The sequence below is a fragment of the Akebia trifoliata genome, chromosome 7, assembly GCF_017979445.1.
Source record: "Akebia trifoliata isolate Shusen 1 chromosome 7, ASM1797944v1, whole genome shotgun sequence".
Classification (NCBI taxonomy): domain Eukaryota; kingdom Viridiplantae; phylum Streptophyta; class Magnoliopsida; order Ranunculales; family Lardizabalaceae; genus Akebia; species Akebia trifoliata.
Genome location: NC_141381.1, coordinates 31,050,474 through 31,066,585, shown reverse-complemented (window position 1 = coordinate 31,066,585; position 16,112 = coordinate 31,050,474). Strand labels below are relative to the sequence as shown.

The window sequence follows — 16,112 nt, the reverse complement described above, 5'->3', positions numbered from 1 at the left end:
TTTGGATCAGAATGCAAGTGCACATGGCCAAAAATGAACACCTAGGTCAATGCTCTACAATCTACACGATACTTGGGTTCCGATGACTCGTGAAGAATGACTCATGAGACAACACATGATCCTAATCATATAAACATGGTATCTAACAATAACGAATTTATACATATCCCAACAACATGCATCTTGGGGATTATCATCCTGACCATAAATTCCTATATACATTGAACTTTATTTAGAGAGCTGCTATTGGCACCCCGACTAAAAAAATAAAAAAACTCAATGATTGAGAATAAGTAAAAGTTGAGTTGCCAATAGAATCTATAGCTCGCTTTGTTTTTTTTAGATTTCTATTTGTTAGATGGATTTTTATTAACGATTGCAAAGTGCAATAAATACACTTAATAAGCATTAAAGGGCATTTTGGTAAAATAATTTTTAAAGGGTATTTTTGGTATAAAATACAATTTCCCAAGTGTATTTATTGAACGTTAATAAGACCCTAGTTAGATTTAGGAGCTTAATCCTACTTGTTAACAACTGTTGAAGTTATTTGAGTCATAATGTTTTGTAATATTTGAATGGTGTGTTTTAATCTTTAAATTAGGGTGTGATAAATAATTTAAGAAATTGAAGTGTAACAAGTAAAAGTTGGGATGTTAATAGCAGCTCTCCTTATTAACTGGCCAACAATTAGGGGCATTTAGTAGAGATTGGTGTGTTCTAAGTATCATGCTGTTTCTGCAAGAGTGCTAGGTGATATTGTGATTTTGATTTTGGAAATCCAGTTTGACCTCCCTTCGTCTTCAACTCTGCATTCTCTTCATCTGGAGATTTAGGGATTTTTTCCCCCAAAGAGGGCTTCGGTTCGTCCGATCCCTCGTTTTCAGATACCCTCGAATCTCTTTCTATTGGCCTCTCGTGCTATTTCAAATTCTTCGATTTTCGTTCAGATTTACTGTGCGATCTCCAATTCAGCTTGAAAATGTACGGTTTCGAAGCCCTAACTTTCAACATTCATGGAGGTTATCTTGAAGCGATCGTACGAGGTCACAGATCTGGCCTTCTCACAGCTGCTGATTACAACAATCTGTGCCAATGCGAAACCCTAGATGACATCAAGATGCATCTTTCGGCGACTGAATACGGTCCATATCTTCAAAACGGTTAGTTGAATTTGTTGGATTGCTGTTTGAATTGGTGTTTTTTCTCTTATTTTTATGAGAATGATTGTGCTTCACTACTTCAATTTCTGTTTAACGATCGTGAATAGATCCGGAAACTAATGTAGAATATTTTCTTACGGTCTGGTTGGTATATGCGAAGCGTTGAAGTTCTTGGACTAAATTGTTGTAACTAATTGGCTCAGATCCTTCATTAAAAGATCTTGAACCGGGAAATCGGCCGAAAAATCACATTTTTACACTAATTTGTTGTTTTATTGTTCAAATCGATCTTTTGTGTCTTAAGATCGTGTTGTTATTGGCATCTTTATGAGATTACCAATATCTGAAGGAAAATTTTCTGTAGTGTGTGAGTGTGTGCATGATCAATACTTATCGGTACTGGAAAAGACCCATTTGAAACATTGACCCTGAAACATTGAATGTTTTGGGAATGTATCGAATTTACGGCCGATACTGTATCGGTTTTTTCATTAACCAAAACCTTGAATTGATACGATATTTTAAACCTTGTGTGTGTGTGTGTGTTTGTGTGTAGGTGATGAGGGTAGATGGAATCTTTTGTTGGAACTTAAAATCCTTGGCACTTTCAAAAATTGATAAAATATGTGAATCAATGGCTTAGAGATAAAAAATCGTTTTATTTGATTAAATTATTTTAACACATACATTACATACCCATCATACTGGCTACACGATTGAATGAGAGGGTTCAATGCTTTATCAAAAAAGAAAAAAAAAATGCTTTAAACCATGATTCACGAAGTGAAATGGCAACTTCCGTTTTTTCCTCCAATATTTAGCGTGTGTCGTAATTGTTTTCTGGGTTTCGTTTGCAGAGCCTTCCCCTTTGCATACAACTACAATTGTGGAGAAGTGCACGCTTAAACTGGTTGATGAGTATAAGCACATGCTATGCCAAGCCACAGAGCCCTTATCGACCTTTCTAGAGTATATCACGTATGTATCACTTTATCTTCTTGTCATGCAGATCACATGGACCTCCTATCTTATTTTAAGGATCAAGCTTTAAGGTTATTTATTAGGAGAGATTACATGATTGACATTGATTTGGTAACCTTTGTGGAATTGGAGTAAAATTAAGATTTCTTTTAATTATTCCAGGTATGGTCACATGATTGATAATGTTGTCCTTATTGTTACTGGTACCTTGCATGAGAGAGATGTCAATGAATTATTAGAGAAATGCCACCCGTTGGGCATGTTTGATAGGTAATATCTATGCTCTTTGTATTTTATCTATCTTTTGATATTTTGATATTTCCTAGGTGTGTCTAGGTTCTACTTTTTGTTTCTTTTTTCAGCATTGCTACTCTCGCAGTTGCTCAAAATATGCGCGAGCTTTACAGATTGGTGCTTGTCGACACACCATTGGCTCCATATTTCTCAGAATGCATTACATCTGAGGTACTGACTTGGTCTACTCTAAAATATGTGCTAGCATTACAGATTGTTGTTACTTTTATTTCTGCAATTTCTTCATTATCTCTGACTTTGCACTTTCTATAGGATTTGGATGACATGAATATTGAAATCATGAGGAACACACTTTACAAGGCATACCTTGAGGACTTCTATAGGTTTTGTAAGGTAGAGGTCAATTGATTTTTTCATAATGGTCTCTCTTTTTATCTCTATGAATTCTCTCCTATAGTATACTGCATCTAATGCAATTTTTTTCCAATAGAAACTAGGTGGAGCAACTGCTGAGATTATGTCTGACCTCCTAGCCTTTGAAGCTGACAGAAGGGCTGTCAATATTACGATAAACAGGTAGAATTACATTTGAAATCCTATAGTTAGTATCTAATACCACTTTGCTGGTATTTCTCGGTAAAATTTTATGGTTCTCCAACTTTGAGAGCTCTATTCATGCCACCGATGGTTCAATGACCAAAGCTGACCAGTAAAAAATTGTTTCGTGCTGCAGTATTGGCACTGAACTGACTCGAGATGACCGCAGGAAGTTGTACTCTAATTTTGGCTTACTGTAAGCTTTTCCTCCAGATTATTCTTGTTTGTTTACCTCTGGAAATTGCTTGTTTATGGGATCCTTCTTTGTTTAGTGACATCGGTTTGTGCTTTTCAGGTATCCATATGGTCATGAGGAACTTGCTATCTGTGAAGACATAGATCAAGTAAGTTCTTTATGAAATTCAAAGGCCATTCAGTTCTTTTAGAATTTTTTTTTTTGGAAAGTATAAATTTATTGAAATAGAAAAGGGAACAAAAGATACAAAAGGCGGTTGAGATGACCAACTATCACACATCGTGTCCCATCTAAAACAAAATAACCAAATTCCTCAAAGAAAATACCCTTAAACTCTGGCCGCAATTTGTTCCAAAAGAACAGTAACCCAAAGATATTTAGCATAAGCTCGTGGAGAGATGTTTTAACGCCTTTGAAGACCCTCTTGTTCCTTTCCAGCCATAACCCCCAAGTAGTAGCAAAATGAAGAAGCCTCCAAAGGATTTTCTCTCTCCACAAGTAGAGACGGATCCCAACTGTTGAAAAGGGACAACGTCGTTCGTGGGGCCACCCAACAAATCTTAAAGAGGCCAAAGAGATTGGACCAAATGACAGAAGAGGTCTTATAAAAAAATGAGAGAAGAGATTTTGCAATGAATCAAGACGTGGTCCATTGACTCTCCATTCAAATGGCAAAGGAAGCGGATTAAGTGATTGAGAGTAGGTAATTTATCATGCACGGCTAGCCAAGTTTAAAAAACGAACTTTGGAGAGAGCCTTCGATCCCCAAATGAATGTGGAAGGAAACTGACCAAAAGAAATGGTGGAAGTGAGCAAATCCTGATGACTCTTCTCTCATAAGAAATGGTTTAAGTAGTTGACCTTTAGTATAAAGACCATAAGAAATGCAGGCAATTAATTTTGAGAAAATGTCTTTTATGATTTCACTGAAAAGAAACTCCTGCCTATTATTCCAAGCACTAATTTTTTTTTCGCCAGGACCAACTATGGTTAGTACACAATCAAACAGCTAACACATGAAGTTCAACCCTGATGAGATATATAGGCCTTTCCATTTTTTATTGAATTTTTTTTTGTTGCAATAGTGTAATGCTTGTTTGTGCCTCATGTATATTATTTTGTTTGTCGTGTAGGTTCGTGGTGCAATGGAGAAATACCCCCCATACCAATCTATTTTTGCTAAAATGTCCTATGGAGAGAGCCAGATGTTGGACAAAGCGTTCTATGAGGAGGAGGTGAAAAGGCTTTGCTTATCATTTGAACAACAGGTACATAGTTAGACACTGAACTGTCAATGCCTAGTTGTATTGGAAATGGTGCTGGTAATAATGCTTGAACAATTTTTTAAAAATATAGGAAAAAAGAATGAACCACTCAAAAATCGCACGGATGAACTTTTTTCCAAATAGAAGTTAATTTCTGAATATCCATTGGCGTAAGGCTCAGATGATAAATAGAAAATTCACCGTGTTTAGGGGTAGAAAGAAGATTTGAAGTGGTAAAAATACTAATATGCATAAGCAAGCCAGTCCTTGGATTTTCTGACCCGAGACAAAACGGTTTACTCTTTTCTGAAGTGTTCAAGTTCAAAGGTTGCAACGAATGTTAATTTGCAAAAGAAAACAAGGAGATCTTTTTATTTTGTAATTTATTTAAACAACATGTTATATGAGTCCTTGGGTTGAGTTAGCAGATTTGTCCTAATCTTGATTGGTGTACCTGAATGGGTCTTATGGTGTGCTTAATATTTTCTAATTCTCTATACTCAATTTGACTTGTGACAAAGAGTTGTTTTGCTTCTAATGTGCGGCAGTTCCATTACGGGGTATTCTTTGCATACATGAGGTTGAGGGAGCAAGAGATCAGGAACCTTATGTGGATCTCCGAGTGTGTGGCCCAGAATCAGAAGTCCAGAGTTCATGACAGCGTTGTTTTCATTTTTTAGTTGTGTTTACTATGAAGTTTATACATTCCTGTGTAATTTATTCTCTCTTATTTTTTTTGTTGATTGCTGCAACCATGGGAATAAAAATATGTAATTTACTCCAAAATTTTTCCAACATTGAATTTCAGTTGAATCTTGTTTGTGTGAGAAGTGCAAATGTAATTCATGATTTTCTGGCATCTTGTGCACTATGCCTGATTTCCTGATAGCCGATTTTGAAAAAAATAAATAAAATGGTGTTTGGAGCACAAATATCTCTTGGTAGAGAAAATATGTTTCCCCTAAACATCCACAGATTGATTGTCTCAAAGATCGAAATTCGTAGATTTAGATACCATTTGTTTTTTGCCCGATAGTCGTGCTTAATGGATCACGTTCAACGAATAACCTGTTGAAAGCCTGAAACTAGTTACTACAATTGCTTAGCAAGAGCAGCCTTGGTCATATAAAAACCAAACTCAGAAAGGGTTTATAAATTGAGAGTATCTCAAGGATACCCAAAAACAACATGGATCTATCAAAATTATTTAAAAGAAAAATATAAATTGAGAGTATCTCAAGGATACCCAAAAACAACATGGATCTATCAAAATTATTTAAAAGAAAAATAAAAATTTATTAAGAAGGAAAATGCCGAAGTGATTAAAATTGACATGGTTTAACAAATTGCTGACGTGGATATGTTTACATGGAATGGTAGATGTTTTCATAAAGATACGAGTGAAAATCATCTATGGTTATGCGTGCACCTCCACATTAGCAATGTGTGTGTGGAACAATGTCAATTTTAATGTCACTCCATCACGACTCTATTAAGAAACACGTGCGATGCAATTACATAATTTCTATAAAGAACACTTACAAGACATCTTCAATCCTTACCCAAACCCCTATTCAAATTTAAAATTGGAGTAAAACTGAAAAAATAGGTATTCCACTCATTTACTCAAATTCTTACCAAATCAAAACGGACTCAAAACTAATGGTGACTCAAAATTATACTCACATCTTCAAAGATCATTTTTCAATGAGTCTGACCAACCTTACTAAGTTATCAAGGATTTCAGCCTTAATAGGGTTAGAAGGATTACTACATTGGCAATCCAACATCAGAATTTTTTAGATTTCATGAAAAAACTCATATTCAAAAACTAAAATAATAATAATTTGTTTTGGATTTCATCCAAGGTGTTGAAAATAGATGGTTACCAAACTCTCAATTTTTTTAAAGAGAATTTTATGATGAAAAGTAAATTTTTCTTTGATTTTTTTTTTCTTTCCAAATTCTTAAAATTTTATCATGTAAAACTATGTGGTATCAGATAATGTTTTAAAATGTCACAATATGATCTCAAGACCCTTAGTAAGATTCAAATCTTATTAAATAAGTAAGGCTATGTTTGGTAACACTTTTAAAGTCTGAAAATACTTGAACTTTAAAAATTAGAAATCAAATTACGAAAGTTTCATCCAATGTGAACTCTCATCTTTAATTCAAAACTTTTGAATTTCAAATCTGAAATCTGAAATAAAATAAATGAAAATAAAAGTTTCAAAGTCTTAATCTTAAAGGTGGACCACCTCCATTTAATCTTCAGAAGTGTTAGTAAACAAACAATTAAAAGGGCACTTAAATCGTATATGAAAATTATGTTCAAACCAACGACACTGTCGTACGATAATAACATGTCCCTCGTTACATGGAATCATTGCTCATCTAAAACCCTAGGAACCCCTTCTCCTTCATACTCTGGTCTCCAAAACTTTTGTTCCTAAATCATCTGTCCTCCTTCGAACTTCCATTTTTTGTTCAGAATCTTCAGTTTTTTGTTCCAATTTTTTTTAGGGTTCAAATGTCGTTGCTCGAGCTCATCACCAAGGCTACGGTCGATCCCTTAACCCTAACAGGTGAATCGAAATACCCAATCATTTTGAACTCAGACGATATTTTACGCAACTTGAAGCCCGAAAATGCAGATTCAAACGATGATTCTCTGATCGTGCGCGTAGGAGGATGGAAGATTTGTGAGACCGATACAGAGATTATCGAGTTGGGGAATCAGTTCTGCAAAAAATTGAAACGGAAACTCAAAAACCTTAAATCTTTCGGTCGAGATGAGTTTCTAGGGCTCCTGAATTCGTTTCTGGAGAAAAATAAGGAAAAAATTGGCCTTTCCGTTGATGTTGATTCGTCTGATTCGGGTTACACCCGTGTGATGATCGAAAAGGTGGGATTTTTAATCGGTAAAGATGTTGCTGATTTGGTTTTGGAGTCTTGTCTTGTTCTGGAGCTTTGGGAACTATTAGAAACCCTAATTCTTCAAGGAGTTACTGGTCATTTATCTTCAACAAATTTGATTGAGAGTCTTGCGAAGAAGAAGAGATCTGATTTGCTTTGCCTTTGTATCAAACATGTTGTCGACATTCGATCTTCGGATCTTCTCTGCATTTTGAAATACTTCCTCTCTCCATCTAAGGGTGCTTGCAATACTATGGTCAATGTGCGAAAAGAATGGGAAAACCAAGCTCTTTTAGCCATTGATAAGGCAACCTCCCAAAACATCTCTGATCGAAAATCGGGCTTGGCGAAACAAGCTTCAGTCCTTCTCATGATTGCCTACGATGGGTTCTCTTCGTCTGAACTTTGTTTGCATTATTTGTTTGCATCATCAAACCTTGATGAGCTGACTTTCCCATATTCAATAAGCAAGCTTGATAGCTCAGAGATGTTGAAGTTGATTCAGTACTTGGGGAAGTGGCTGAGGAAGTACGGGAGATTTCCTCAAGCGTGTCCTTGCCCGAAAGCCGCATCTAATTTGGGATTGAAAGCCTGTGAATGGGTCCCCTCCCTTGAATCCATCGTGAAGTGTCTTGGGTTGGTGCTGGACGAGCATTTCTCCTTGTTGGTGCTGTATTCCGAGTTTCATGAAGAGTTGAAGTTGTTAGAGGGAGTCGTGAAGTCTTTAGCATCGGAAGCTAGATTATGTTGTTCGGTAGCTGATATAATTAAGAATTTGAAGTCCGAGATTGGGTTATAAAGGTGCGTAAGTTGAGTAAGTTGAACTGATTCAGTATTGCCTTTTGTAACATCTGCAATGCCTTGTATTCTTAGTGGAATTGGAATACACCTTTGAATGAATGGAAGAAAGAAATGTTAAGTCAGCTCAGAATATTAGAATTCAATTCTTGTTCTTTCTTTCGTAAGTTTTAAATTTGAGCTATAGTGGTTGTGAATTTATAATAGCTTGGTAATTGAATAAGGATTGGAACCTTTCTTGTGTTTAAATTCGAACTCTGAGATTGCAGTTATATCTATCAATTCATGTTTGCTCCTCTTCAATTTGTGTCCATTACGAGCTATTAGGCCTTTTTAAGTATTGAGGTCTTGAAACTCCTTGCTTCTTGGTCATTATTTACGTTTATCATTATCGGCTAACATTCTTCGTCTCCATTTCCTTCCCACATTATATTTGTGACGAATGTTTCGAACTCTTTATATGCTAGAATTGATGGTTACGCTACCCCATATGGAAAAATCAGATCATGCCCTTTTTATTTCTTAAAACTTGGGTCAGTTTTGTCAATGACACTACTCAACCTCCACCACTTCACTTGGATGGCAAGGCCAATCCACCTAATTAGGAATATATCATCAATGCAGACGCATTGATCTATTTATCTTTTGGTGGGTCAATGTTGCTCTTTGTGAGAGCATTCTCCTTCAAATGGTTGGACTCAAAACAGCTAGAATAAACCATTGAACAATAATCTGAATCTTGGAATACATATTTTCACCTCCCAACTTCAAGCACTAGAAAAAGGGGATTCTTCTATTGCCAAGGTCTTACAAAAAAAATAGAAGGAATCGTGGATGCCTGCTTCCATTGATTGGCTGGTTTACTATCAAGAAGTAGTCTATGTAGCCTGTGGAGGCCTTGGACATGAATATAAGTTGTTCTTGATGATTCTTCTTAATCGAGAAAATTTACGTACTTTCACTCAGCTTCATGGTTGTCTCTTCAATCGTGAGTGGCTGCTTGTATTACATCAATCATTCTCATTAACCCCTTCAACGGAGAAGCATGGCCAGCATTCTTGGCTCACTACTCATAACCCTTGCAACAACCGTGTTCTGAAATCAAGGTTGCTTTCGTGCCTCCAATGCCCGTCGTCAATCATTAGATGGCCTTTATTAGGGCTTCACAAAATGAAGAAGTTTCAGGGTACTTATCTTTGGTCTAGTATTATTTGCAAATTATTTAATTTTGAACTGGATCTACCAGTGTGTAACTGCCACCATTATTTGGATCCTACATCTCAATCTGAACCTCTTGCATGATTGTTTATGGTTTGGAACCTTCACCCATACAATTTGAATCGATATCGTATTTTTGGTGCTACTAGTCACGACTTGTGACTAATCGTTCTTGAAATGAATAACAAGGTCGAGTATTTTGGCAGATCATGTCATTGTTGGAAATGTGATCCGCAACATTATTGCTCACATTGGTAATTCTTGCCACACGCTTCTTGTTCACACAATCGCTTGGGTCTTTGAGCAACATTATTGCTTATTTGTCATTCATCCATGGGTCTTTGAACGATGAAAGTTCTTGAAGGACAGACGATCTCTAACCAATCCCAGTTCAATCAACACATAGCTCGAATGTTTAGGGCATTCTACCCATAAGACCTTTCTTTATTTGTATTCCATAAAGTGCCTTGTTGAATTGTAGATCTCTCAAAATTTATTTTATGTTAAGATGGTCAATTAATTAAAATTTCACGTTTATAATTTAATCAGTCTTCTTGTTTCTCTTCCTCTGCAATTTTTTTGCAGCCCTTAACCCAACTCTTATCATCATGTTAAGTAGCCCTTGTTTTTGCTCCTGTTGTACCTCTTTGTTGTATATTCTTGAAGATCTTAGCATTCACATCACTTTAATTGCCGTGCCACTTATATGGTAATCAATCCGATCTTACGTTACCTGTACCAAAGATATCAAAGTCACTTCTTCAAGAAGTTGTCGTGGAGTTCTTCAGGTTCTTTGCATCCACAGTCCCTATCAACTAGAAGACATCTTCACCAAAGGCCTGTTGTTCACTATTTAGTACTTTTGGGGACAATCTGATTTTGGTACACAATGCAAGGACAACAGATAACTCAACCACATTGAATGAGCAATCCTAATACCTATCTGATTTTGGCACACAATGCATACAGGAAATAATCCCATGTGAACTGTTAAATAAGATAAGTAATTGTATCCAAAAAAAAAAAAACATTGCAGACAAACTATAAATGGTTAGCAGGTTTACAATAAAAAAGGCTTAAACAAAGATTTTGCTGAAATTACATTTAAGTTTAACAAACATTAGATGGTAAGACCAGCAGCAGTTCATACATTTTCAATTCATAATCAACAGCTCGTCACCACACCCAGTTCAAAAAAGTCCTAACCAATTCTTCTGCAAAAGTTTTTGGGAGGATTTCTCCAGAAAAATTGAGGACATCAAAGACCAGAGAACTGCATTTGAATTTCAGGCCACAAGTGTTCTTTCCTTTCTCTCTCGTTTGATTGGGGAATTTGAAATACTATCTGCTCCATTCCAAGTCAACCCCAGCCTGGGGATTGTTGTTATTGACACGAGCCGGATCATCTGCCTTAATGGAATTCTCTGGTTTAATGGAATTCGCGAAAGCATGCCATCCTAGGAGGTACGGCAGGATAAACTACAGATATCGAACACAAGTGCAAGACAAATATATTAGGAAAAAGTGGGTTACTTGTAAATACATGCATAAACAAGGTTAATTGTAATACAAGAACACTTGAAAACCCATTAAGTTAAAGAAAATCATTGGTCGAGCATTGTTTAGCTGAGAATGTTGAAATGGATGAGTGTAAGAGTTAAGAAAGATAAAACTAGAAATGATTGCATTCAAGTTTAATGTAATAACCACTCCAATAAGTAATAAACTAAGGGAAAATTGATTGAGGTGGTTGATATGCAAAGGAGGCCAATGAACAGCCCAACTCTGGGATGGGTGGGGCCAGAGTTAGCAATGATCACAGAAAATTAACCATCCGATCAGAAATTTGCCGTTGGAAGGTTAACACTATGGGTAATAATCGAAAATCTATTTACTCCAATTAAATGTTTGGACTATACCAGGCAGTTTATAAAGTCATTGTACATGCAAAAGACAAGCACTGCATGTCATCGTTTTGGTAGATGAAATGTAAATGACTCCTACTTTTATGTAAGTAGACCTATATTTTCTCTAGAATTATAGAAGATAAGAGAAGGGATAAATTGAGAAACATGTCATACATTGAAAGCCGAGATGAGTACAGTGAATTCTGCTTTGGTTATAGGGATATAAATGTTCTCATCCACATTCAAGAGCTTGTTTTGAACACCTTAAAACAAAAGGTGAAAAGAGGGTTAGAGCGGAAAAGAGCAATTTATTGCAAGTTTTAAAGGAGTTGCATAAGTTTATTATATGTTGCAGGTGAGATCCCACAAATCACTGCCTCAAGAGTAAAGGAATGAGAGGATTACTGAGATTAAAGAAATGGCCAGAACCATCAGGAAGGGGCTCTGCCTTCAAAACCTTCCTGATCTTGCCTTCTTCGCTGCAAAAACACGTTCATGGATCAAAATAAGTTTTCACAATTTCTCCAAGGTGGATGAAAAAATCCGGCTAGCATTTCCATTTTTATTCAACTTTTTTTTTTGAGAAGTATAATATATTGAAAAAAGGCAAACAAAATACATGGAGGCCGAGAGAGCCTCTCGAAAAAAACAAAAAAAGAAAACTACAACATTAATAATTACATAAGGAATGCCATCTAAAAACAAAGTCCTCAAAAGTAGTCCCTGCAAACTCTATACTCTGTCTCGACCACAGGTATAAAAAACCCAAGATCTCCAAGAAAGTAGCATGAACGCTGTTAATCCTGTTATTGAATACTCTGTTATTACGCTCGATCCAAACCCCCCAAGCAATAGCTGAGGGGAGAACAGCCCACAGGATCCGTTTTCTGGTGTGAAAAGCAGTACTGGTCCATTCTACTAACAACGAGGAGAAATTACGAGGAAGGACCCAATTAATATTGAAGAGACCAAAGAAAGTAGACCAAATATTATAAGAAAAAGAACAATGGATTAGCAAATGATCCACAGACTCTCCATCTTTCAAACAAATGGGACAACAATTGGGAGTGATCCAACCCCGCACAATCAAATTATCCAACGTAAGAATCCTACCAAGGGATGCTAACCAAACAAAAAAGGATATTTTAGATGGAACCAACCTAGACCATATGATGGAACCCGATATGGATCGCTCTGCACTGGGAAAAAGCCAGTCATAGAAGGACCTGACCGAGAATCTCAAATCCTTAGCCCTTATCCACTCCCATTTATCCTGATCACTATCATTAAGATGAAACGTATGCAGAAGATCAAGGAAAGATGTCACCTCAGTTAGCTCCCAATCATTAAAGTTTCTCCTGAATCCCAAATCCCAAGTCGGGCCGGACTCGTTGCGAATCAAACAATGCCGAATAGAGCAGTTCTTCTTCCTAGAACAGGTGTACAAAGACGGAAATTGAGTTGCCAGGGGCGATGTACCACACCATTTATCCTCCCAAAATCTGATTTTATCTCCCACACCCGCCTTAAACCTAATCCCTTTCTCGAAGTCCTCGCTCACTTTAAGAATCCCTCTCCACACACTACACCCGTACGAATCTTTGCACTCGCCATTTTTATTCAACTTGAAATCCAATTCAGCTAGGAGTCACAAAAAATCCTTAAATATCCGACTTTCAAAGAAAATTATGATGCAGATGACGATGAAAATGATTTTCTAGAACCCATAGCTCAGTTGGTTTGACACATTGCAAAGCAACTTTTGAGTTCGTAGATTTAAGTCCAGCTTACCCATCAGAAAAAAAAAAAAAAAAAAAAAAAAGGAAATGGTTGTATAGAATTTATTGCCAGATAAATGTCAAACCAAAAGCTACAATATGCAATAAAAATTGATAAATTCACGGTGTGATTCTATAACCAAACATGCAAACTGTTAAAGTTCAAAATAAATAAAGCTTATGTCCCTTTGGAACTAAAAATTTTCTATGCTAGAAAGGAAGATTGAAAGTTAGAAATTACCTTCTCCCTTTAAATGGGTCATGAAAAAATTCACACGAATCCTTTGCACCAAGGCTCATCAAAGTTCCAATTTCAGTCACCGATAGTGAGAATATCTGAACAAATTGTAAACCAAATAAAATTGACTTTAAAAAGAAAATCAAATAGCAGCAAGAAAGGTGAAAAAACCGAAGAGAGAACAAATGCATCAGACGATTAAACACAAGGTAACAAAATAAACAATGCAGGATACAGCCTAGTTTAAACACGATATGAGGTAAATCAAGTCCAAAGATGCATCAACCTCAATAAGCTTTCTAATTGTAGAAACTGATGGAAACATATAAAATATCACCGGCTAGGAAGCAATAGAGAAATATTTAGTAACATGAGATATAAAAAAAAGTCAAACTGAGAATTCGGACATTAATATCCCCAATTCTTAAGCAACATCATCTCTGTCTTATCCCAAATATTGGAGTTGGCAACTTGAACTCCTTTTAGTCATCCAACTCTATCTAAGATAGTGTCATATGTCAATGGATGCATCTTCATATTTTTTCACAAGTTCAATCCACTTACTTTTCCGCCGCCGCCTGCTACTTCTACCATTTCCCGGGCCTTCAAATTGCACCAAAGCACTCCCCCTCACCCACACTTACACTTTTTTGCCTAAGAGCTTTCAATTGTAGCACCAAAGCATTCCTTTCTCACTCATGAAGTCATCAAATCTTCATTATAATTATACATGGTCACCAAGTGTGATATAACTATTTTGTAGCATCTAAAGAGCAGTTCAATTTATAAAACCTATAAACTAACACACTACCCATTTTATAATCACAAACGGCAATATTACACGATAATCTAACATTTAAGTTAGAGTTGTGATGAATGCATGCAGTTTTGGTACACGACTGACGCAGCAAAGGCACAAAACCATTGATCTTTTTCATCGGGATACACAGGAAAAAGATGTGTGGTTCTGTGCCCTTGCCATGTCAGCCGCATACCCAACCGCGTGTATTCATCATTATTCTTTAAGTTATGTTCAGGTGAGTTTAAAAAGGAGAGAGTTTTGAAAAAACAAGAACCCCCCATTTCAGGATTACCACTAAATCTCATTTAAACCAACATGTAAATACAAACCTTGTCAAAATTCCTCATTAGTCAAAATTCTATAAACAACATTAATATTCCCTCTTTTTATCAAAATATAAAAAGAGAGAGGAGTCCAACACAAAGACTTCTCAGCATGTCACCCCTCTGAGTACTACTCTCAACCAAGCACGCCTAGCTGGGAAATTCTAATGGGATGGGATCCGATGCAGTAGTGTTGGTATGATGGCACCCCAACAATAGTACCATCAATTCATCTGAAGTGAGGATTTTAAGAATGACGAACAACCGAATAAAACTAGTGAACTATCCACACTATTACATAAAGTAAACAACTTTGGTCCTAATTCAAAAAGCATGTAACACATAATCGAACAAAATTTCAAAATTTTGCAACATATTCTCATTAATCACACATCAATATTTCCACATAAATGGAACTCGCCTGTTTTCTAGTCCAATCATATTGCCGAAGACCAATTGCTGGAGCAAATTGAAGAAGAACCATTCCCTCTTTGGATATCTTAAACGCGCCGGACTACACACATAAGAAACCCTAATAACTAAAAACAGTAGAAGTAGGAACACCTAAACAACAATTATACAGTGAAACCCTTACAATTCAAACAAGATAACAACCTTAATCACGTACATCTAAAGGGACGAACTCTGGCCCTTTGGGCTCTACGGTTAGAGCTGCTTTGCCTTTGTATATCGAATGCCCAACGTAAACCCTAGAAGGCAAATCTGCACAGAAACAGTAATTGAACCTAAAACCCTAAAAAAAAAAAAAATTTGGAGAGATGATGAGGAGAGGATAGGAGAGGTTCTTCACCTCCTAGAGATTGTGGAGTAAATGAGTCGTCCGAACGTTTGGTGAACTTCTTCTGCTGTTGCTCGAAGTAGTCTGAACGACGGCATTTCACAGTGAAATTTCTCTTGTTAAGAGTGGTGGCAGAGAGACCAGAAGGGTTTAAGGTGAAGTTGTTGGTGTTTCTGAGAGAATCTTGAGGGATGATTAAAGGGCATTTTGGGGATTGTAGAGCGATACGAAGAGATAAAAATTGCATTTTCCCCTCTTTTTGCCTCTCTTTCTATCTGTGAGATAAGATTTCTTCGTCGTCGTCTTCTTCTTCTTGAACTCGCTATTGATATACGGGGCAGGGTTTAAGAGCGTACAAGTACGACTGTCAATGGATCGGATTCGATTCGGGTCGGATTTGTGTGCAACTGAATTGTCCGAGAAGAAATTAATTAGACTCCGACCTCTACAGATCCGATCGGATTTATTATTTTAAGTTTGAAAAATGGTCGGGTTGGTTGTTGGGGAGTGGATCCTCCTCCATAGTTGTTTTCGGGCAACTCCCAGTACTGATTTTTCTAGAGTTTTGATTCGATTGCTTTTAAACCAACAAGGCAACAACACCCACATCCTTTAGTTTTCAGAGCATAGATTAGATTTAAAAAAAAAAAAAACCACAATTTTTTTTTTCCCCAAAACTATGATCAAAAGTTTTAAAAACGAGTTGTCGATGAGCTCTTAGATTTAAACGGTGTAGATTTAGTGTTTTGTTAATGTGGCAAAATCTCAACCGCTTAGAACTATTGCAGGTAAAAAACATTACAAAGGATCCGCTCCCTAGTTGTTCTGGATTGGGATCAAGAATGAGTTGTTCTGGGGGACCAGATCTTCTGT

The 16,112-nt window shown here is 36.5% G+C and overlaps 3 protein-coding genes across 3 annotated transcripts; 2 read left to right on the top strand and 1 right to left on the bottom strand.

Moving 5' to 3' along the window:
* The first annotated feature begins 716 nt into the window (after window positions 1-716).
* Window positions 717-5,318, top strand: LOC147399014 (V-type proton ATPase subunit d2). Its single transcript, XM_086448394.1, has 10 exons — window positions 717-1,163; window positions 2,021-2,141; window positions 2,307-2,414; window positions 2,507-2,609; window positions 2,712-2,792; window positions 2,890-2,975; window positions 3,133-3,192; window positions 3,292-3,340; window positions 4,326-4,460; window positions 5,006-5,318. Exons 1-10 carry the CDS (start codon window positions 983-985, stop codon window positions 5,135-5,137), a joined length of 1,056 nt encoding a protein of 351 aa, XP_086304520.1. The 5' UTR covers window positions 717-982; the 3' UTR covers window positions 5,138-5,318.
* A 1,521-nt stretch (window positions 5,319-6,839) lies between these two features.
* On the top strand, window positions 6,840-8,423 carry LOC147399013 (uncharacterized). Its single transcript, XM_086448392.1, has one exon. The coding sequence runs from the start codon at window positions 6,991-6,993 to the stop codon at window positions 8,173-8,175; it is 1,185 nt and encodes a 394-aa protein (XP_086304518.1). The 5' UTR covers window positions 6,840-6,990; the 3' UTR covers window positions 8,176-8,423.
* A 2,028-nt stretch (window positions 8,424-10,451) lies between these two features.
* On the bottom strand, window positions 10,452-15,723 carry LOC147399012 (single-stranded DNA-binding protein WHY1, chloroplastic-like). The gene is made up of 7 exons (XM_086448393.1): window positions 15,252-15,723; window positions 15,069-15,163; window positions 14,862-14,954; window positions 13,319-13,413; window positions 11,705-11,778; window positions 11,474-11,562; window positions 10,452-10,871 (listed from the first exon to the last, which is right to left on the bottom strand). The coding sequence occupies exons 1-7, from the start codon at window positions 15,484-15,486 to the stop codon at window positions 10,734-10,736; spliced, it is 819 nt and encodes a 272-aa protein (XP_086304519.1). The 5' UTR covers window positions 15,487-15,723; the 3' UTR covers window positions 10,452-10,733.
* Between the last annotated feature and the right edge of the window lie 389 nt (window positions 15,724-16,112).

Excerpts from the sequence above, each read along its gene's own strand:
- LOC147399013 (XM_086448392.1), top strand. The coding sequence starts at position 6,991 with ATGTCGTTGCTCGAGCTCATCACCAAGGCTACGGTCGATCCCTTAACC.
- LOC147399014 (XM_086448394.1), top strand. The coding sequence starts at position 983 with ATGTACGGTTTCGAAGCCCTAACTTTCAACATTCATGGAGGTTATCTT. Across the intron at positions 2,610-2,711 it reads CAGAATGCATTACATCTGAG|GATTTGGATGACATGAATAT; the intron begins GTACTGACTTGG and ends CACTTTCTATAG. Across the intron at positions 4,461-5,005 it reads GCTTATCATTTGAACAACAG|TTCCATTACGGGGTATTCTT; the intron begins GTACATAGTTAG and ends AATGTGCGGCAG.
- LOC147399012 (XM_086448393.1), bottom strand. The coding sequence starts at position 15,486 with ATGCAATTTTTATCTCTTCGTATCGCTCTACAATCCCCAAAATGCCCT. Across the intron at positions 11,779-13,318 it reads GACCCATTTAAAGGGAGAAG|CGAAGAAGGCAAGATCAGGA; the intron begins GTAATTTCTAAC and ends GTGTTTTTGCAG. Across the intron at positions 11,563-11,704 it reads TGGCCATTTCTTTAATCTCA|GTGTTCAAAACAAGCTCTTG; the intron begins GTAATCCTCTCA and ends TTTTGTTTTAAG.